Raw genomic sequence first — 23,388 nt, 5'->3', positions numbered from 1 at the left:
ATATGTAATACTTTAAACAATAAAAAAAAATCTTTTAAAGGTATATAAATGCCTAGTCTCTGTTCTGCACGTGAATCTAATATTATATGTCAATCATATTTCAAAAAACAAATTTTAACATTTTAACAAACAGGGACATTTGCATGCTGACTGGATATTTGATAACATTAAGAAATGGTCATTGTTTCTTTTTAGGTATAAAAGTATGTGGTTATACTTTTTCAAAAGTCACTCTTTTTGAAATGATCAAATTTTTACAGATGAGAAGTCATAGCTGAGATTTGCTTCAAAATAACACAGAGATGGTGGTGGTGGGTGGGTGGAGTATAAATGAAACAAGATTGGCCCTGAATTGATGGTTATTGAAGCTGGGTGGTTCCATAAAGGTTTATCACACTAACCCGCTTTGGGACAGGTTTGACATTTTTTGTGATAAAGAACATGAAGAAGAAAGATCCTGATTATACTAATCAAGTTTACTGCTTTGTTTTCTGGTTCACTTATGTGTGTTTTGGTCTGTAAACATTTCCTTCTCTCTTTGGTTTTATTTTACTTACTTTTCTAGGTTCTTTTAGAATTACGTGCGTTTTTCACTATTGTTTTCTAATGAACACATTTAGGCTATAAATATTCCTCTGAGAATCAGCCTGGCTGTGTAGCATGTTTTCATCTGTGTGCAGTCTCTCGTTCACCTCCAGTGTGTGGTTTCCGTTTAGAACTGGTCATGTTTTAGTGAAGGAGGGGTAATCAGGTTAACAGGAGGCGAGGGCAAGGCTGGAAAACCGGGAGGAAGCCATCATAATTTATTTTTCTTTTTTAAATATATTTTTATTGATTTCAGAGAGGAAGGGAGAGGGAGAGAGAGATAGAAACATCCATGATGAGAGAGAATCATTGATCGGCTGCCACCTACAGGCTCCCCACTGGGGATCGAGCCCGCAACCGGGGCATGTGCCCTTGACCGGAATCGAACCTGGGACCCTTCAGTCCGCAGGCCGATGCTCGATACTTGAGCCAAACCAGCTAGGGCCATAATTATTTTCTTCCAATTACAGTTGACATTAAATATTCTATATATTTTTATTGATTTCAGAGAGGAAGGAAAGGGAGCAAGAGATAGAAACATCAATGATGAGAGAGAATCATCGATCAGCTGCCTCCTGCACGCCCCCTACTGGGGATCGAGCCCACAACCCGGGCATGTGCCCTTGACCGGAATCGAACCGTGACCTCCTGGTCGACGCTCAGCCCCTGAGCCATACCAGCCGGGCTGGTTAGACTATTTCCGACACTGTTTTGTCGAGGAGACCTCTCCTACCAGAGCTTCTCGGAGTCCAACATTCTAGTTCCGAGGCTGCGTTCTCTGCTCCCGGGCCGGTTGCCGAGCCATGGGCATGAGGAGCTCCACCATGAAACTGAAGACAGGCTCGTTTCTGTGGTGCCTCTACCTGGACAAGCTCTACTGCCTGCTGTCCGTGAGGAACGTGAAGGCCCTGGTGGAGTACTTCCGCCTCCTCGACGCGCACCGCACCCACACCCTGAACGGTCAGTGCTGTCACAACCGTCTCCTGGGCTCGTGACCCGGTGTCTAGTCCCCAACTTTCCCTGAAGGCTGGTGGCAGCTCAGTGAGGAGGACATACCTGCAGGCTCTGGGTTCAAATCCTGGCTCCGCCCCTGACTCCTTGGAGATCTGGAGAGCGTCGTCAGCCTCTTTATTATTTATTTTTTCTTCCATTTCAGAGAGGAAGGGAGAGGGAGAGAGAGAGAAACATCCATGATGAGAGAGAATCATCCATCAGTGCCTCCTGCACATCCCCTACTGGGAATCGAGCCCGCAATCCAGGCATGCGCCCTGACCGGGGAGGGAACCAGGACCTCCTGTTTCATAGGTCAACGCTCAGCCACTGAGCCACAGCGGCTGGGCTCAACACCCTGTTAGGTCTCACTTTCCTCGTCTGTAAATGAGAATTCTAAGAATGGAGTCCATCTCGTGGTTGGGGGAGAGGATAATTAAACAGGCGATGTAAGGACAATGCATAGCACCTGGCGAGGACTTGGTGTCACTGTCATTGTAACTGTTCCTGCGGGTCAAGCCCCCCTTCTCGTCTGTCAAATGGGATGTTTGTGTCAAATAAATGATATGCAAGGTCCCTTCTAATTCTTGGTAATTGTGAGTGACCGACAAGTACTGAGAATCCTCACCTTGCCTTTGAATGCGCAAACTAATAGAAGATTAGTTAAAAGACTTCAGGGGTTTTTATAGGACTGAGTGTAAATAAGGTTTCCTATCCATTCATTGTGACCTGCGAGAGATTAAGGTCATTTGTGAATAAGGGGTTTCTTCCATAAAGATTTTTAGGAGTTCATTCAATCTTTATAATAAAAGGACACCTTCATTTTCTCATCATTTCCTGCCTCAGTGTTTCTCGTTACGCATAGATTTTCACAGGGTGTGTCACCAACTCTTCCCAAGAACGCAGTCGTGATAATGCAGCTGCAGGGCACCGAGCTGTAAACAGAAAACCCGGCGCTGAAACCCGTGGTGTTCTGACTCCAAAGCCCACTCTTAGTCTCACGGGAATGTCTGCTGAGTCTGGTCTCCCTGGCAACTCCCTCCCTCCCTGATGATGCAATACTCGAGAGGGGCAAGCTGTGTCTTCTGGTCACCAGGGGATTGGATAGTGATCTGAAAGCATGTGACACAGCTCTGATACTGCCTTCCGGGCAGGTGGTGTGGCTTAAGGCCCTGGAGACCCGAGTGGGCCGGAGCCAGCTGCTGTAAAAACAGCATTGGTTGCCCAGTCAGTGTGGCTCAGCGGTTGAGCATCAACCCATGAACCAAGAGATCCCCAATTCAATTCCCAGTCAGGGCACATGCCCAGGTTGTGGGCTCAATCCCTGGTAGGGGGTGTGCAACAGGCAGCTGATCAATGATTCTCTCTCATCAATGATGTTTCTATCTCTCTCTCTCTCCCTTTCTTTTTGAAATCAATAAAAATGTATTTTTTAAAAAGAAAGAAAAATGGCATTTGTTAAGTAGCTACTAAGTCCCATACCAAAACATCTCTCAAGGAGCAACGGCACAAACATCACTGGAGATATATACAGTATATATACTAGGGGCCCAGTGCATGAATTCGTGCACCTTGAAAGGAACTGTGGGCCGCACCCCTGCCCGGCCCCTCCCTCCGTGGCCCCTGGTCCCCTGACTGCTGGTTGCCCTGTTCCCGCTGCTGCCACTCCCACCCACTGACGGCGAGGAGCGATTCGGGCCAGTGCCATCAGCAGGTGTGAGTGGCAGCTGCTGCCCTGATTGCCCCTCAGGAGCAGGGGAGGTGGAGAAGCCCTCAGGGGCTGGCAGCCGCAGCTCGCACCTGCTGATGGCACTGAGTGATTGGGGCCGGCAGCAGGCGCCAGCAGCAGGTGCGAGCACCGGGTGGGACCGCGGCGCCTGGGAGCAAAGAATTTTCAGTAACCACCAGAGGCTCGCCCCGATGACAATTTCTGCCACCCTGCCTTGGTCTGGCGCCCCTGCTCACCTGCTCCACCATCCCACCATGGCTGACGCCTGCCATGTTCCACATGCGCCCCCCTGGTGGTCAGCACACTTCATAGCGAGCGGTTGTTCGGTTGTTCCACCATTCGTTCTATTTCCATATTAGCCTTTTCTTATATAGGATTATGTATGTATAGTATGCTGTTCCCACATGCTCATACCTGGAGGGGCCTGGGAAGGATCATCAAGAGACCATCAGAAGTCCCCAAACCAGGACGTGTGACTGGTTCACTGAGCCCGTAGCGAGCTTGCACTGGGACTCCAAAGTGGACATGCTCTGTGTGTAGTGAAGCCCTGTCTTCTGCAGGAGAAAGCCTCTGTAGGCAGTGGGCTCGGGGAAATCACACGGAGAGAGCGACCCGTGACTCCCTCCGTGACCCTGGGCCATGTGTGTCCGCGGTCTGCAGAGCCGCCCAGCACTGGATAAACGTGTCGCCAGGCTTGTTCCTTTCATCTTCGATGCCGAGACAGATGATTAGTGAGTGGAATTTCAGCACAAACCTTCCCTGTTCTTGAAATTACAGGATTGTTGTCTCTGATTGTAGGACTGAATACGCCTTAACTAATGTACAAAAGCTACGGCTCCACCCTGGAACCGGCAGGGCTGTGGCGTCAGGCCCCGTTCGGATCCCAGCGCGGCCCCTACGGGTGGTCAGCAGCCACGGCATCGCCTGGAGCTGGTCAGAAGGGCACGCTGGGCCCACGCCAGTTTCCCGCATCAGAGTCTGCGCTTCACCAGACCCTCTGGCGATGGGTGTTACACCGTCGGAGCAGCGCTGAAACAGACAGTTCCTCTCCCAGGCTCCTGTGGAAGCCCGTGATGGCACTCTCCCTGCAGGGCTGTGCCTTCCGGGAGAGGTGGCCTTTCAGCGCCCTGCCTTCCCCTCGTGGCCAAATGCACTCGCTTTCATAGAAGCACAAGGCATATCGATGCGTTTGTAGAAGAGTGTGGAGAGCGGCTACAGTGTTCGGACAGGTTCAAGCCTTGGACTAATGAGAGGGCACAGTCCTCTCATGGCCACGTGCAAGTCCCAGCTTGGAGGGAGCCCTCCCAGCACAATGATAGCCCACAGCTGGAGTTGTAAGCTTGAACCTATGGTCCGAACACGGGGTCCCACGTGCCTGAGTGATGTGAGCTTGATAGAGTTCAAGTGCATGTAATTGAGTAGGATCGAACCCCACGAGAAGGTTGTAAACACCTTGACCACGCCCTTGCTTTGCCTCGTGGAATCTGGCTATAAAATAGACACGACTTGTAGCCCGTGGTGCTGTCGCTGTCTCTCCGTCAGAGAAGCAGCGTCCCACCGAGACCCAGCTTTCCTTCTCTTGTCTGTCTGTTCTCAATCCTTCACCGCCCCCTCTCAGGCTCACCCTTGGCCATGCTGGCGCACCACAGAAGAGGAATGATTTTTTAATTTCTCCTGTTTTAATTGTCTCCTCAAATGAAAGGGCCATGTGAAATGTCAGCTTCTCCAAGGACGTGTCCGAGGTCCCCGGTGAGAATCAGCTCTTCCTTCCACGTACGGGGAGCGTGTGCCTTTGACTGGTTATCTCCACAGGCCTGTCCGCACGTGGAGTGCGTGAGCTGGGTCAGGAACCAAGTCCTCTCCAGCCTCTGGATGCATCCGTTTCCACATGGCTCAAGGGCAATTAAGGTTTAAGAAATCGTGGGAGGTGCATTGGCAAAGCCAGAAACAAAATAGTATCATTGCTAGCCCTGCCGGCGTAGCTCAGTGGTTGAATGTTGACCTCTGAACCAGGAGGTCATAGTTCAATTCCCGGTCAGGGCACATGCCCAGGTTGGAGGCTCGATCCCCAGTGTGGGGCGTGCAGGAGGCAGCCGGTGAATGATTTTCTCACGTCATTGATGTTTCTCTCTCTTCCGCTCTGAAATCAATAAATGGTTTAAAAAAAAAAAAAGATTTTGAGCCCTAGCTGGTTTGGCTCAGTGGATAGAGCGTCCGCCTGCAGACTGAAGGGTCCTGGGTTCGATTCCGGTCAAGGGCACTTGCCTGGGTTGCGGGCTCCATCCCAATTGGGGGGCATGCAGGAGGCAGCCAATCAGTGATTTTCTCTCATCACTGATGTTTCCATCTCTCTCTCCCTCTCCCTTCCTCTCTGAAATCAGTAAAAATATATTTATGTTTAAAAAAACACTTTGGAAAAAAGAAAATCATTGCTTTTCCCAGGTCACGGGCCTCCAATGTCAGTACCATCCAGGCGGCTCCCAGTGCGTTAGCCTTTGGAGCTGTTTCTGAATAATCCATCTCCTCGTCTCCCCCATTCTCTCCCCGTCCTCCCCGCCAACAGATGTGCTGTTCTACCACTTCCTTCATCACGTGACTAACTGGAAGAAGAAACAGATCATGAGTGTGTTCAACATGCTGGACTGGGAAGCGGTGGGCGAGATCGGTTTTGACCAGTTCTACATGCTGGTGTGCATACTGCTGGCACACGAGGCGAGTATCGGGCCGGGCCCTGGGGCAGCTCCCAGCATCTTGCTAAATGTAGCCCTGAATTAAGGGTACACCCAACATTTTCTTCCCTTTCACTCAAAACGGGAAGGAAAAAAATGTGGGGAAGAACTACTTCTGGCTCCCAAGTGGTCCATCCATAGCCTCTCCCCCTGCCACCTCCCCTTTCTCAGAGAATCTTCTGGAGGGATGGGTGATGGAGATGGGTTCCCACCTGACCTGCACACACTTCTGGTGTGTGTTTACCTCCCACTCCATGCGGAAAGGGACCTGTGCCTCCATTATTTTAAGTCAAGGTGAGGAAATGTGTTCTAGTGGCCAGGGGTCTGCGGAATGATCAGGACAGGCGGCTCAGTTCCCCTGACGACAGATGCCGAAGCAGGACCTGTAGCACAGACCACAGCACCCTTTCGACCCTGAGCTTCTGTGGTTTCGCCTTTTGCCTGTAGCTCTCTGGGGAATGGACTAGGGAGCAGAGGAGGAGTCTTGATGTGGCAAGTTTAGGAAGCGGCACCAACAACGTGGTTTCTTGGCGGACCCATTTCTCTCCAAACAGAACCACTTGGAAGAGCAATTTATCTTCCGCCATTCCCGGCCGGTGTTTGAGCTGCTGGACCTGGAAGGGGAGCTGAGAATTGGGGCGGAGAGCTTCCAAAAATACGACTTTCTCTTCAATATTAAAAAACACGCACTCCGAGAGTTCTACCGCGACTTTGACATCACCGGTGACTGTGTAAGTGCAGATCCCTAAGGGGTGGCCTGGCGCCTCTCTGTCCTGAGGCAGAGGACAATGTCCTACTACCTAGTAGACAGGTGAGGAGGAGGTGAAAAAACCTGCTTCAGACCTAGCCGGTTTGGCTCAGTCGATAGAACGTTGGCCTGAGGTCCGAAAGGTCCCGGGTTTGATTCCAGTCAAGGGCACACACATACCTAGGTTGCAGGCTCCTCCCTGGCCAGAGTCCTGGTCAGGGTGCATGCAGGAGGCAACCAATCATTGTATTTCTCTCACATTGGTGTTTCTGTCTTTCCCTCTCTCTGAAAATCAATGGAAAAAATATTCTCAGGTGAAGATTAGAAAAAATAAATAAATAAATAAAACCTGCTCCAGCATACCATGGCACTGGGATCAGAAAAACTGGAGATTCATAGGCCCATGGGAGAGAGAAGACTGAATAAGTGCTACATACGAGAATATGGATACAAAATTACAGAAGCTTAGAGAAGGATATATATTAACTAGAGGCCCGGTGCACGAAATTAGTGCACAGGTAGAGTCCCTAGGCCTGGCCAACAATCAGGGCTGATCTGTGGGGCAACTGGTGGGGTGATCGGGTCCCCCCCTGCTGGCACCCGCCTTGGCCAGCCTGGCACCGCCCACTCGCTGGCCCCGCCCTCGATCACCGTGCCACCGGTCACCTCCCTCTGCAGGAGGCGACCAGTGGGGCAATGTGGAGGGGCCCCTGCTGGCACCCGCCTTGGCTGGCCTGGGGCCTGCGGGCCAGGGGCAGCTCCTGCGGTGAGCATCTGCCCCCTGGTGGCCAGTGCATATCATAGCAACTGGTCATTCCGCCATTCGGTCTATTTGCATATTAGGCTTTTATTATATAGGATATGGCAGGAGTTGGTTTTGGGGAAGGGTATAGAGAGCTGAGTAAGTAGCAAGAAGAAATTCTGTGATGGGAACACAGGAGCAAAATCCTAAGAGACCACTGTGGTGAAGACCGTGAATTCTGCCTATTTAGCGAGGAAGTCCATGTTGGGGAAGCAAGGGGGAGGGAAGGCTGAGAAAGGTGGATCACATCTGAACCTCAGATGCCAGCCTGAAGCGTCTGGACTTGAAATAAAAGAAAGTGACTCTCGGTTCCTTTAGAGTCTACAATAGACGCTCTGTCCCTGGCTCCTAGACTACAATCTGACGATGATTTTGTCCTAATTACGAGCCTTTTAAGTTTCCAAGTTTTTAAATGAGAAATGCTTATAATCCTGCTGTCATCTGAAACAAAGTATCAAGTCCTTCCTGAAATAATTTTTCTTTTTATCCCCCAACAAAAGCACCTGAATTACAAGGAATTTAAGCTGTTTACTATCTCCATCATGGACAAGTACCAGGAGAGGCAGAAAGCAGAGAATGAGAACGAGGAACAGAAGGCTCTGCTCATAGAAGAACATGCCACACAAAGTTAATGGGAAGGCAAGAGAGAAACTTCTTGAAAGAAATTAATCTGAAAATATAAGTAATTATAACTGTTAGCATGTTTAAAAATAAATGTGAACAACAAAGTGGTATCTCCACATTCATTTTGATATAGGAAGAGTCCAAATGAGTGTTCCTCAAACAGAAAGTTCTTAACTTTGATAACCTATTGACCTCACATACGATACAAGAATGTCATGTGAAGCAACCACTCTCTTTGTCCATCCACATGTCCCAATTCTGCTGCTGCTTTTCAGATCAACCCTGTTCATTAGGTCCCTTGTATCCAAATAATTACCAACACTCCCTGGGGCTAAGCAGCTGAAAGAAGGCAGTGCTTCCCCAGTATTAGGCCCTAGTAGTCCAACACTTCCAGACCCTGTCTAGTCTCCCAGTCCTTAGGCTAAAACTACTGGGATGCAACACTTCAAAATGGCAAATGGTGAAGTGCTTCCAACCACAAGAGAATTGACTTTTAAGGATACTGGGGCTGTGTTCTTCCTAGAATCTGAATTACTCTCCAAGTCAGGTGCTTAAGCAAATGGATCACATCTGCTTGGGTAGCCCGGCTGGTGTGGCTCAGTAGTTGAACGTCGACTGAACCAGGTCACAACTCCATTCCCAGTTGGGGCACATGCCCGGGTTACAGGCTTATCATTGATGTTTCTCTTTTATTTTATTTTATTTTATTTCTAATATATATATTTTATTGATATTTTACAGAGAGGAAGGGAGAGGGATATAGAGTTAGAAACATCGATGAGAGAGAAACATTGATCAGCTGCCTCCTGCACACCTCCTACTGGGGAGTGCCCGCAACCAAGGTACGTGCCCTTGACCGGAATCGAACCTAGGACCCTTCAGTCCGCAGGCCGACGCTCCATCCACTGAGCCAAACCGGTTTCAGCGTGTTTATTATTTATTAAATCAATTTATATATTATTTTCATATATATTTCACTAATTTTCTTTCATCTCTGACACTTCTATTATAGAGAAAGGGCAAATAGCGATATTAAAATATTTCTTCTAATTAATTTCCTTTCAATGTGCACGAATCTACATTGACTTGGTGCCACTAGCTTTACATAAAAATTTGTCAAAACCTGCCAATTTGTTCCAAAATGGGTAAGAAATGAGCTCAGTGCTTCTGAAAAACTGAATTAGAAGTTTTGATTTACAGCACGATTCTTAAAACAACAACCTATTTTAGACCAAGATTTCAACACTGAAGATAAAGCATACCTATAAATTGACCACATATGGTTTGGCACAGCAGATTCTAAGTCTGATGATAATAAAGTTATTTATTGAGTTGAAGTTTTAAAAAAGAGAAAAAGCTTTTTAGAGGTTTTATTAGAATGAGGCAAATTACCCTTATTGTAGAGAGTAACAACAATAAAAAAAAAAAACAACAGAAAAAAAGGCTAAGACAAAGAGAAAATTTAAACTTTTTTTTTTTTTAAAAAAGCACAAAATCCTACATACTAAAATTGTACACATCAAGTATTGGTCCAATCTTATATCAATCTATTTACAATTAAACAGCACCATAGTTTTCTCACCTAGGTTAAACATGCCCAGTATTTGTTATTCAAAGTATATGTTCCTTTAAAATAAACTTTTGAGAGCTTAAATCTTCAACAAACAAAAAAGATCTTCCACCAACCATAGACTATTAATATCACCAAATTTACTTAAGAAAAATAGGATTGAACACTTTTTTCCCAATTGACAAACTTTGAGAGATGTTGCTAATTCAATGTGGCACAGAAATGAACGAAAACGATTTGACGATGGGGCATTGTACTGAAAGACCTTCACATACCTCCAACTCCATATATAAAGACTCCTTTGGAATTAATGCTGTTGTATCCTGTTGGATTTATATTCAATTATCAACAAACTCAAATTAAATGTAGCCACAATCATTCCAATAATTTCATTAAAAAAGGAAGTAGGAACGATGGCGAAATACGCGGAGATGGTTAGTGGTGGACAATTAGATGTTTACTTACCTCCATGTGACACTGTGTTATCGGCAGCAGCATGTAGCCCTTATGGATGTCCCAAGGATGGAACCTGTGACCATGGGAGGCAGTATCCCCATCACTACGACTTGTTTGTTGGCTACGTTCCCTAATCTCTACGAACTGAGGGAACCCGTGGAAGAAGTACCTACGTGAACATCGTGGCAAGGATACCAAGGGAGAGTTTGTTAGGTGGGGCCCTGAAGACTATCCCGTAAAAAGCTTAGGAATAAAAACCATTGTCAAGACAGCCTTAGCGCTCATCTACTATATTGTGCGCAGACCGCAACAAAACCCGATGTCTCCAATAACAAAACGATTTAATGCTCTTCATGCCACTGTGTTTCCAGGCGCCCAGGCCCCAACCATAGACTTGGATCCTGCTCTTGATTTCCGTGAAGCAGCCATTTGGATTAGTTCAGAAGGACTGGACATCATTATTCTAAATGCACTACTATTCGCGGAGAACAAAGATCTACCTAGTCCAACCTCAAGAAGTTTTGTTGCCCAACTCTAACTATTTGCCTCATATGCAGAAATGACACGTTATGTGACAATGAAAGCTCTAGTTAATGAAGGATTGTCAGATGCGATGCTTCTTCCTCATGTAGCTCACGAAGCCGTGTTACTAGGCAGGGCAGAGAAAGCACTGAAAGAGAAACACTCAGAAAAAATGTTTCCGTATATAAAGGTGCTGAAACTTGATGATCATGATCAATCTCTCCAGCTCACTACCAAAATCTCTTCAAAGCAGCAACCGCAAGGAAGAGGCGACTAGATGGCACATTTAAGGACTACCGAACTACCAAGGATTCAATGGCATTGTTAAGTGACAAGGAAGTAGAGGATGCGGCTGCGGAGCCACCATTTAAAAGAAGTAATTTGCTTGAAGCTGACATAGGCGATCTTCAAGAACTATATAATGTTACGCCAGACAATCTGAAAAAGGCAACTGAAGACCGGCGGAAGACATCAGTGAATCCTGTTGTGCAGTTTGCCCAGCTTGTCGCAAGAATGGAGAAAACACTAGCGTCCTATCCTGCCGCACCAAACTAAAACAATGCTTAAAGAGATCTTACTGCTTTCAAGCACAAACACTCTACCTCACTAAAGATATCAACTAGAGACATGTAATTTAAGAAAAAAAAAAAAAAAAAAAAAAAAAAACGGAAGTAGTTAAAGCTCTCAGAAACAGGTGTTACAATGATATTATACTAGAGGCCCGGTGCACGAATTCATGCACCAGTGGGGTCCCGCAGCCTGGCCTGCAGAATCGGGCTGAAACCAGCTCTCCAACATCCTGAGGGGTCCTGGATTGCAAGGGTGCAGGCCAGGTCGAGTGACCCCACTGGTGCATGATTGGGGCCGGGGAGGGACACAGGAGGTTGGCCAGCTGGGGAGGGACTGTGGGAGAGCTTCAGGGCGTGTCCGGCCCGTCTTGCTCAGTCCCAATCAGCTGGACCCCAGCAGCAAGCTAACCTACCAGTTGAAGCGTCTGCCCCCTGGTGGTCAGTGCACATCATAGTGACTGGTCGACTGTCTGCCTCCTGGTGGTCAGTGCATGTCATAGTGAGTGGTTGAGCGGCCTTAGCATATCATTAGCATATTACGCTTTGATTGGTTGAATGGCTGACCGGTCACCTGCATGCTTAGCATATTAGGCCTTTATTATATAGGATCTAGCAGGCTATAGGAAGTTTAATGCCATTTTGAACATTACCTTTAGACTAATTAGCAGTTTCATTTTGCCACTGAAATGAATGGTGCTTCACATCCAAATAGGTGTGGAGGTTTGAATGCCCCGCTGCAAACAGCGTAAGTGCCTTCTTCCTCTAATTTTCCATCTCGTGGATTCTCAGGGGTTCAGTGATCATGTGGTAGCCCCTTCTCTCACTAATGGAACCAACCTGGAAAAGGCTCCAAGTTAAATATAATCCTTGGCAGCTTTATTCAGTCACAGTACAAAAGAATCAGGTTATCTCACTGGATTTTTCAGTCCTCTATAATCGAATCTGCGGATGGTTCTCAATTTGCCTCTTTGCTAGGCAAGAGGAGAGGGGAAAACGCTCATCCAGCATAACTAAGGTAACAGTGAACAGGAAAGCACTAAAGTATAGAGCCATGTTTCACCATTTGGTCTCACTGCTGATGTTAAAGTGACATCAGTAAATCTTTCATGTTAGTAATTTATGCGCTGAAATTTTCTCTAAAAGACTTGAAAATAGGCACAATTCTCCCAGGCACACATGGAATGGGTTTCCTTACACCCTTCCTGCAAACTGGGGGAGAAAGAGAATGACTTTATTATCCTACAGTGGGAATAGCTATACTTGATTCCCTGCATTCCCTGGCCCAGTATCCATGCATTTCGGGACACACAGTTAGTTCTGAAAAGTTCCAAGCAGAGTAGAGAGAACAACTTAAGGTATTATATAGTGGTGATCTTCTAAGCATGGATATGAAAACCACTTTGTTATAAACACATTTCAAAATACCTATGTAGCAAGAGAACAAGAGACTTTTCAAATGAGTATCAGTTGAAAATCAGAGATCTGATTGCACTGACTAAATTATTGCCTAGTGTTCCAGAGGGCGCCTGCCACCAGTGTGCTGGAAGGCACAAAAATTTAGTGTGAATGTAATAAAAAGCCCAACAGATGGGGATGAGGAAAGCAATACTGAGACACAATTTGCCAGTCTCTAATCCTTAATGACTAAATATTAATTAAGCAAAGAATTAAGACCAGAATAGAAGTAAACCTCAAATACTGCTCTTTCCAGTTTCCATGCTAAGAAGCTCAAGTTTTATCATTGTTATTGATGATTTTTGGAAGTTATAGTTTATTTTTATAAAAACTCTGTATTCACAAGGTGCTTGGTGCTGTTCATTGATGCAATGTTCTATATATAGTCCAAATCATTTAAATACAGCCATTACATAGTTGCTGAGTGTTTTAAAATAAATGGTTATCTATTTCTAATTGCCCCTCAAATTAGAAATTGTAATTACAATGAGTCTCAAATGCTAGCTCTTTGTGTTTTATTAATTATTTTTGTTGGTCTCCATCACAGATGGAATTTTTCACTGGTAATTCCTCAGAACTAAATCCATTATACGGAATTCAGAGCAGTGAAAATAAATTTCACGCCATAGAGTAGGAAACAACAATACAAAGGAGCGGGAGGGATCTGGGGACCAGCCAGTAGGACCAGATCAGTTCTCAGCTGGTGTTGGGTTTTGCAAAGGTTGGCTCATTATAACCTGTACAACGTAGTCCTTTGGGATCTTCAGCTCTTCTAACTTCATTTTGTCGGTGAGAGGTCTGCCAGAAAAGAACCACCGCTGACTGCTCGGTTCCACTCCCTCTGCTGCGTGGAGCCGCCTCTTCATGTGGTACACTGTGTCTGTGCTGCGGACTACAAGTTTGAGGTCTTTGCCAGTGGAAAGGCGCAAACGGAGCTGACATTCATATCCAGAATTAGGAGGTGGCTCAGGAATATCTAGAGTCTCTATGTCGCTCTTTTCCTCTATCATGTTGATAGGTGGTGCCAGGCAATAGACTGGAAGCTGGTATCTGTTTCCCAGTTCATCGTAGCACTCTGTAAGTGAACCTTCAGAAAAAGATAAGAATTTAATCTAAATAAATGCTCAAGCATCTCCTGCCATTATAGGGAAAAATATTAAAATAATGTCAGTCACTGTCAACTGACCATCAAAATAATGTCCCATCACCAATTACTTGAATGTTTACCTAATTTTACATTAACCAGGGCTCTAGCTCCTTACCCTCATCTCTTTTAGGTCATATCATACCTAATTCACACATTCATTAAAGAATAAAGGAAAGAGAGCACACACAATTCAAATTTACTAATATCATTAATGCTTAGACCGAATTAAGGTGAGATTCAAATTGCACTGGGATATCTTTTCAAGAAAGAATCAACTACCTTAAAAAGAGAAAAAGCAAAAAAAGGGTATCTAGCCCTGACCAGTTTGGCTCAGTGGATAGAGCGTCGGCCTGTGGACTGAAGAGTCCCAGGTTTGATTCCGGTCAAGGTCATGTACCTTGGTTGCGGGCACATCCCCAGTGGGGGTGTGCAAGAGGCAGCTGATCGATGTTTCTCCCTCATCGATGTTTCTAACTCTCTGTCCTTCCCCCTTCCTCTCTGTAAAAAAATCAATAAAATATATTAAAAAAAAAAAAAAAGGATATCTAAACCTAATTCACTGCAACACAGTAGGATTCTAGAGTGGTTTTCTTATTGCCTAGACTTTGTAAATCAAAGTACTTGGCCAGAGCCCTTACAGTCTAAGGAGACCACAAACTCGAGATGCCACTGGCTCATGGCTTATATATTAATCTCATTAGCACAATTACCACAGGGATAACGGAGGTGTTTTATTAACCCCAAATAGTCAATGTTATAGAGAAGCTATGGGTTAAAAAGGAAGAACAAAAGGGGTATTAAATTTATAACCAGCTGGCATTCAGAAGAAGGAAAAAAGCATTTATGGTTTAAAAGGAAGTATTAATGACTAATTTTTTAATAAAGCATGAACTGCATTATAATTACTAGGACTTCTCCTTAGGGGAAGCTTGAAAGCATACTTAATAAATGTTTTATTGTAAGGTTATTCATAATGTGTCCTTTACACAAACTGAAACATTAATGTTAGCTGATTTTCAATTTGGGTAAAAAACATCTACCATACTCAAAACACTTATACACAAGCTAATAAATATGGTGAGTGGGACACTGAGAAATGGTTATCAATGAACAAATGAGTTAATAAGCTGATCTTTATGGTCACTATCAACAGGCTGAAAATACAAAGCATCGGAAATGAGACCTCAACAGTCACCAACCCACCATGGGTTCGATCAGGTCTGTCTTCTAGTTATATAATACTAAAGGCCCGGTGCACGAAATTCATGCATGGGGGTAGGGGGGATGTCCCTCAGCCCAGCCTGCACCCTCTCCAATCTGGGACCCCACAATTGCTGCTCCTCTCACAATCCACGACTGCTGGCTCCCAACTGCTCACCTGCCTGCCTTCCTGATTGCCCCTAACCGCTTCTGCCTGCCAGCCTGATCACCCCCTAACCACTCCCCTGCCAACCTGATTGACGCTTAACTGCCCTCCCCTGCAGGCCTGGTGCTGAGAACGAATTCCAGCATGTAATAATTACAAGAGTTCCGTCAAAAGGTTGATGGGACTTGGGTGGCTCAACAAGGGTGAGCCATATATGTAATTTACCTGTTGGAAATGGCTAAACGGCACTTCCCCCCAAACCTGAATAGGACAATTGTTAACTGCCAGACAGCTCAGGGCATTTTATTGCCTCCTGTTGGCCAAACACCTGAACAGCTGTAGGCTATTCCCCAAACTGATAATGCTTCTGTGTTCTACCCTTTGATAACTTACCCTTTGAAGTGTATTATCTCCACCTTGCCTTAGGATAAACTGTGCCTTAGGATAAACGGGTCCTTGGTCAAGGAAGGGTCTTCTAGCTTCTTCAGCTGAAGCTCCTCTGACCCCCAATGCCTTTCAAAAATATCTTTCGTCTTTGGACTCCTTCTTAATCATCTACGCGCAGCCCCTTTCTCCAGAATGCTGAACCCTTTGTAAGGCTGGGAAAAGAACCCCGGCATTATGACACCCTAACGAGGGACATCAACACCTGGTCCCCTCAACTGCCCTCCCTTGCAGGCCTGGTCCCTCCCAACTGCCCTCCCCTGCTAGCCATCTTGTGGCAGCCATCTTGTGTCCACATGGGGGCAGCCATCTTGTGTGATGAAGTGATGATCAATTTGCATATTACTCTTTTATTAGATAGGATGAGCTGGGGTGAGAGCTAAGTCAACAAGCATAACATACATGTTTGTCCCCTTTTCTCTTTTTTAACGACATTGTTCATCCTGTGCTATGAATCTGAACACTGATATTACACTGTAGAAATGGATATACTCCAAGCACAGTTGTGATCACTAGCAGTTCCCCACACTAGTAACTAGTAACCATCACATTGCAGTAACAACCTATATATATAAAAGGCTAAGTGTCCGTCCAACCGGTAGCTATGACGTGTGCTGACCACCAGGGGGCAGATGCTTAACGCAGGAGCTGCCATGACGTGCACTGACCACCAGGGGGCAGAAGCTCAATGCAGGAGCTGCCATGACACGCACTGGCCATTTAAAAATAAATGGCACCACGGACCTGGCACCCACAAACCAACACTCGGCTTCCCCCAAGTGGGACACAGGCCCCGCCACCACCCTGGAGCGACAGCCCACCAAATCGCAGCCAATGCTGCCAAGACCCCATGGCACAAAATGTAGCCCGCAGCCCAGCCCGGAAACGGTTGCTGTTGGCGCTGGGTAATGACATCACATAGCAACGCCTGGCTTCCTCTCCCTAGTGACTAGCCTCCTTGGAGTTTCTTCAGGCAAGGAACCCAACTTGCTTTATAACCAGGTGCAAACATTTTACAGTTTAACCAACTGTTTGTGAAGCATTTTCACGTGCTTCATCTCATTTGATCTTCACAGAAGTCCTGGAGTAGGTAGATAGGAGACTCAGTAGAATTCTATTTTCTTTTCATTAGCCGGAAAACAGAAATTTAGAAAGTTTAGAAACTTGACCCGACTGAAAAGAAGAAATGGTAGACCTTGAAAATGACTTCAGGTTTTCTCACTGTGCAGAATATAGTCAAACACTGCTGCAGTTAAATATTTTACCCTTTGTCCTCCCTGCGTGATCTACAATAATAATCTGCTTCGTGTTGATACTTACTGCTGTGTTGCTGACAATTACCTGAAAGAGAAGTTGGGGTGCTTCACTGGGCTGGAAAAAGTTTAGCTAAATCAAAAAGCAGGTCTAATTAAGCAAGTTTACCTTTATACATAAAAGGCTAAGTTGACTCACACATGTGTGATACACATAAAGCTCTCACTGGCACCAATCGCATGTGTGTGTTTTGATTTGTCATTGTCAATTGCGAATTTGGTTGACACTTCTATTATAGAGAAAGGGTGAAGAGCGATATTAAAATATTTCTTCTAATTAATTTCCTTTCAATGTGCACAAATCTGTGCACTGGGACACTAGTGTTATTTATAAATGGAGGTATGGTCAGTTATGCAAACTTCACTGTTTATATACTTTATGTAGCCTAGTCCTAGCGCAAAGAAACCTACCAGTGTTTTTCAGATGGGCTGGCTATGAGAAGAATAAAGAAAGGAGCGAGTTCACTAAAGGCCCACCACTTCTATTAAGTAAACACCTTCAGATACATATCCCAGTGATTTTGGAGAATCAGTCACAACAGCCTGGTAGGTATAAGAAGGTATTTGTGTAATATTACATTTGGAATCAGGAAACCAAGATGAAGTTCCTAGCCTAACATATTAACTGGCTAAACAGCCTTGAGCAACATTCTTTAACCTGAAATACCTTTCTCAATCAGCAAAATGAGGCAGGATCAAATTGACCTCTAAAGTGGTTTCCAGGCTCCCACACATGCTTCTCTAACTTCACGCACCACAACAGATAGAAACTAGTAGGACTGCAAACCAAAGCTGCCAAAGGGCAACGTTTTTAGGCTCCCTGGAAACTAGGACAAGAGGTGTCAGGGCAGCCTTTGGTACCATGCTACAACAGCAGGCGTGCCAACCCCAACACAATGTTCACTCTAATAGGCACTTGATCCCTTCCTAGATCTGAATACTCACTCCTCCATCACAATGGAAAGCTGAGTCTTTTCCCTTCTGCTCTTCAGCGTAACAAGTTGGGTTCAATTTTCAGACCTCAAATGGGTGAAAATAAAATTCCATGGAAGTACAAGATAGACAGCACATATCGGTGATGCTGGAAATAAGTTATCCAGACTCTGTATTGCTCAGAACCTCCAACATTTCAATATTTTTAGGAAAGGTAACTTGCAGTTTACTAGTATTTAAACACAGTTTTCTGATTTACTTTTTCTTAGAAAGTATAAATTGAATTATAAGTATGTTCTAGAGTTTTAAAGTAAAACTAAAGAGGGGAAAATCCAGACCATAAAGTCAAATGTGATTTCATTTCATGGTTGTCCTCTCCCCAAATTAAATATCCAGGATCATAAATTATCAATAAAAATAATCTGTGAAATTGGACAAGCAACCTTTCAATGCATGGGACCCAACCAACTGAGCCACACCAGCCAGGGCAAAAAGTTTCTTGGAAGCAGAGTTCACTCAGAAAATTAATGGAAATTTAGAAAATTGGGAAAGACAGTTAAATACCTTTTATTTTAAAAAGAGTCAAGCTGAAACCGGTTTTGCTCAATGGTTAGAGCGTCAGCCTGCGGACTGAAAGGTCCCAGGTTCGATTCCGGTCAAGGGCATGTACCTTGGTTGCGGGCATGTCCCCAGTAGGGGGTGTGCAGGAGGCAGCTGATCGATGTTTCTCTCTCATCGATGTTTCTAACTCTCTATCCCTCTCCCTTCCTCTCTGTAAAAAAATCAATAAAATATATTTAAAAAAAAAAAAAGTCAAAGGACATAAAGCGGATGATTAAACAGTAAAAGGCACTGTTCCTCTGAAAATATAGACAAGTAAAGGAAGATAATGAAAAAGGAACAATGAAAGTATAATAAAAATAGGAACCAATGCATACAGCTGAATAGATATATACTAGAGGCCCGGTGCAATGGAGGGGGGTAACGGGGGTGTCCCTCAGCCTGACCTGTGCCTTCTTGCAGTCCAGAAGCCCACGGGGGATGTCCAACTGCAGTCCAGGACCCCTTGCTCCTTACCACCCGCCTGCTTGCTGCTCCTTAGCTCTGGCTGAGTGGTGCTCCCCCTGTGGGAGCGCACTGACCACCAGGGGGCAGCTCCTGCATTGAGTGTCTGCCCCCTGGTATCAGTGCGCATCATAGCGACCGGTCGTTAACGGTCGCTTAGACTTTTATTATCTACTAGAGGCCCAGTGCATTAAAGTTGTGCGTGGAGAGGTGGGGTGGGGAAGGCCTCAGCCCAGCCTGCACCCTCTTGCAATCCAGAACCCCTTGGGGGATGTCCAACTGCTAGTTTAGGCCCACAGGGATCGGGCCTAAACTGGCAGTTGGACATCCCTCTCCCAATCCGGGACCGCTGGCTCCTAACTGCTCGCCTGCCTGCTCACCCCTAACCACTCTGCCTGCCTGCCTGATAGCCCCAACCACTTGCCTGCCTGCCTGCCTGATCGCCCATAACTGCTCGCTTACCTACCTGCCTGATCGCCCTTAACCACCTCTACCATGGCCCCCGCCCACCACGGCTTCATCCAGAAGGTCGTTCGGCTGTCCGGTCTAATTAGCATACTAATAAAAGCATAATATGCTAGACTGGACGTCCTTCCGGATGACCTTCTGGATGAAGCCGGGGCTGCAAGGGAAGCCCGGGTCCTGGGTGCCAGAGGGGAGCTGGTGCCGGCAGCTGGGGAAGGAAGGCCTACTCTTGCACGAATTTAGTGCATCGGGCCTCTAGTATACATATATGTATATATATATATGGCTAAGGAACTTAGAATAATATTAACCTGAAAAACTGAAGAGAAAAATAAATTTATAAGTATAGAAATAAAAAACCAAAAATGATAAAATTAACACCTAAATCTTATATAGCATGAGCATTTTTGCATGTGTCTAATCAAGGAGACCGAGCAAAAGGATGTGCATGGGTCCAGTATATATGTGTCCCTGGAAAATATTCAAAGCTTTCACATTCCATGTCCGGTTGGTGTGGCTCAGCAGTTGAGCATCAACCCAGAAACCAAGAGGTCACCAGTTCGATTCCAGGTCAGGGTACATGCCTGGGTTGCAGGCTCGATCTCCAGTAGGGGTGTGTACAGGAGGCAGCTGATAGATAATGTTCCTCTCTTATCCAATATTTCTCTCTAACCCTCTCCCTTCCCCTCTCTAAAAATCAATACAAATGTATTAAAAAACAACAACACACAAACGGCTTTCACATTCCTAAGCAAAGGTTTCTAATAATGCTCAGAGCTACAATCACAGAAACTGTCCTTAGGATCACATGAGATTCACTTCTAAGTATATGCTAAAAATAGTTTTGGTGAGAAGGTATAATGACTAAAGGAGCATCCACGGAGTCTCTATGACTTCCGAGATCTACATTTGAGACTACCACTTTCGTGCAGGTGAAAACCAGTGAAGTAGAAGCTCTAGGAAATTGGGACCTTGATGGAGGACTAGGTTGTATGAAAGCTAGAAGATACAAGTTAACAAGGGAACAACAGTTCTATTTCTTGAGATTAAAAATGTTTTCAAAATTAGAATATAGACATATCAAGTAAACCTATCTCTAGTTAAACATATACAAAGAAGCAGAGAGAAATGCTCCCTTTTAGGAAAAAAAAAAAAGGTAGAATAATGCATAGCAAGTAAATGAACACTCCCATTTGGTTTGCTGCTATTAGACACGAGCCCACGGGGTTCCCTGTTGTCCTTGAGGACCACCTACCATGTGGTAACGTTATGTTTGCACCATCAATGATTGCTTGTGCCAGTTCATGATCATTGCTCTCAAAAGCATGTGCTGCAGCCTTCAAGGCATCCCAAATCTCTTTCCGGCCTTCAAAAGCTGGTGCAGTATCCCAAAATTCATCCCTTTTGCTGCGCAGCTGTCCATCTGTCATGGGATAATCGCTTTTCCATTTGGGTTTCTCCTTTTTCAAAGGCTGGTTGCGACCTAAAGCAACTGAGAATAAAAGGCTAACATCAAAACCAAAATTTACAAAAGATGTGTGTGTTAAAAATTATCTGGTCATTCCTCTTTGATTCTTTTATCAAATTATAGTTAGAAGTTTGCCTACTAGCTAATTCTTGCATTCTGAAATTCCCCTAACCTACTTTAGAACTGTAAGAGCAAATGGAGACATTAGATGGCTCGACCCAAAACTTCCAGTGACAAGTTAGATTTAAAAAGAGTTTAGCTGGTTGGCTCAGTAGATAAAACGTTGGCCTGCGGACTGGCGGGGTGGGGGGGGTGGGGTCCCAGGTTCGATTTCGGTCAAGGGCATATGCCTGGGTTGTGGGCTCGATCCCAAGTAGGGGGCACAGGACCTTGTGGAGCAATGGTAGCGCATCTGACTCCAAGTAAGGGGCATGCAGGAGGCAGCCAATACATGATTCTCTCTCATCACTGATGTTTCTATTTCTATCTCTTTCTCCCTCTCCCTTCCTCTCTGTAAAAAAATCAATAAAAATATATTTTTAAAAATAAAAAGAGTCAAAGGGTACTACAAAAGAGAGATACCTTAAGATGTAAGATACTAGGGAAAACCAAATGGCAACAGTAGCTTGAATCTCAGAACCCCTGGACTTATGAAGCCAGTAAGTAGGAACTTCTGAGAAATGGCAGAGGGAAGACTGCTTTGTGGTGAGAGAAGAGCAGCTAAACTACCAGCTCCACGAGGAAACCCTTCTCTGGACTTCATCCAAGGAACTGTTGAGTGCCCTGCTCTGAAATTCATACAGGAGCTAATTTAGAAAGGGGTAACAAAAGGGGACAGAACCAGTGCTTCACTCTTTGGAGGAACTAGGATTGGAACAGGTGAGACACACCCACCACAGGAACAGAAGAACTACAAAACCCTACTCTAGTTTCCATCCAAGAGAAGAAAAACAGAGGACAAGAGTCCACTCCTGTTTTGCCCTAAGTGGCAGCATAGCTCCTCAGAGAATGTTACAGAGCACAGGTTCCATGCCGCTTCTCTGCACCCAGACACTTACCTGGCCCATAATCACTCATCTCACACTGATGTACAGAACCCACCTTCCCTTATGCAGTGCCATACATAAGAAATAGCTTGATAGATGGAAGAATAGGTAAAAAGACTGAAGCTCACTAAAGTGTTGGCTAAGAGTGGGTGGGACATAAATGACAGAGCAGGTGGGAAGGTGTACGTCAAAATTCAATGTTCTATATTTAATTATAGGAAGAACACTAATTTAAAAGAAATTACTGCCGAAATGGTTCTAAGGAATCCATGAAATTAACCAATCCCTCACTGGCCTAGGGCCAAATTAAATTTGGGCTATTCATTACAGAAATAAAACAAAATTACTCCAGCCTGGCCAATCTCTACATCCTATACCAGACTGTTTCTGGATGACAGGACCAATTAATGCTGCAAGGCATATCTAGTTCCACACTTGAATTAAACCATGCTCTCTTTACCCCATCTAGCCACTTTATTTCCAGGCAGCACACATCAGTCCCCATCCTCTCACCTTCACAGTGGTACACCATGCTACTGGCCAGCTGTTTTTCGCTTAAAACACTCAATACTTCAACTCACTGTACTTTTTGGCCTGTTCTGGTGAAATGCAAACCAGTTGAGTTCTAAAAGGGTGTACATAGCAGAGAAGGAAAATTATTATTATTTTTTTAATATATTTTATTGATTTTTTTACAGAGAGGAAGGGAGAGGGATAGAGAGTTAGAAACATCGATGAGAGAGAAACATCCATCAGCTGCCTCCTGCACACCCCCTACCGGGGATGTGCCCTCAACAAAGGTACATGCCCTTGACTGGAACCGAACCTGGGACCCTTCAGTCCGTAGGCCGACACTCCATCCACTGAGCCAAACCAGCTAGGGCGAGAAGGAAAATTATTTAGTAGCAGATTTAATTCAAATGCGAGAAACACAATCTGCTAAGACTTTTCACTGCATCTTACAAAAAATACAGATAAATGCAGGTCGAGGATTATTCGCCAAAAGGTGATTCAAATGTGTTAGATAATCACAAACCACCTCCTACTGATCCTACCAAGAAGGTAAAATGAAAGGTAAATTTTATTTTCTGCTACTTTAATCTTTAGATGACTCAGAAATAGTTTGCAGAGTACACTGAACATTAGTTTACTGAGTAGGAAGTGGGAGACAGGACGTGATGGGTAGATATATATTTTAATAAAGTTTCAGGTCTATCTGAGTAGTTCACAGAATTGTCTAGCCTCATCTGTATGAAATCTATTGGAGAGATAACCTGGTATAAGTTTGTCACCGTGAGAATCACAAAGCAAAAACAGCAGCAAAACCTACACAACCTCAGTACTTAAACCACAGAAACTTGA

At 45.0% G+C, this 23,388-nt stretch overlaps 2 protein-coding genes across 2 annotated transcripts in view; one reads left to right on the top strand and one right to left on the bottom strand.

Moving 5' to 3' along the window:
* Positions 1-1,409: 1,409 nt before the first annotated feature.
* Positions 1,410-8,215, top strand: EFCAB9 (EF-hand calcium binding domain 9; the record flags this gene model as incomplete). The annotated part of the gene is made up of 4 exons (XM_080673319.1): positions 1,410-1,545; positions 5,868-6,016; positions 6,588-6,764; positions 8,084-8,215. 4 exons carry the CDS (start codon positions 1,410-1,412, stop codon positions 8,213-8,215), a joined length of 594 nt encoding a protein of 197 aa, XP_080529445.1.
* Positions 8,216-13,277: 5,062 nt separating this feature from the next.
* UBTD2 (ubiquitin domain containing 2) overlaps positions 13,278-23,388 on the bottom strand; it is a 34,994-nt gene continuing 24,883 nt past the window's right edge. The window contains exons 2-3 of the mRNA XM_080677084.1: positions 20,768-21,004; positions 13,278-13,866 (exon numbers count right to left, since the gene is read on the bottom strand). Of these exons, the coding sequence (XP_080533210.1) occupies positions 13,469-13,866; positions 20,768-21,004 (635 nt within the window). The 3' untranslated portion in view covers positions 13,278-13,468. The remainder of the gene's footprint in view (positions 13,867-20,767; positions 21,005-23,388) is intronic.

This window comes from Plecotus auritus (assembly GCF_963455305.1).
Source record: "Plecotus auritus genome assembly, chromosome: 6".
NCBI classification, from domain to species: Eukaryota; Metazoa; Chordata; class Mammalia; order Chiroptera; family Vespertilionidae; genus Plecotus; species Plecotus auritus.
This window is presented reverse-complemented; position numbering and strand designations above follow the sequence as displayed.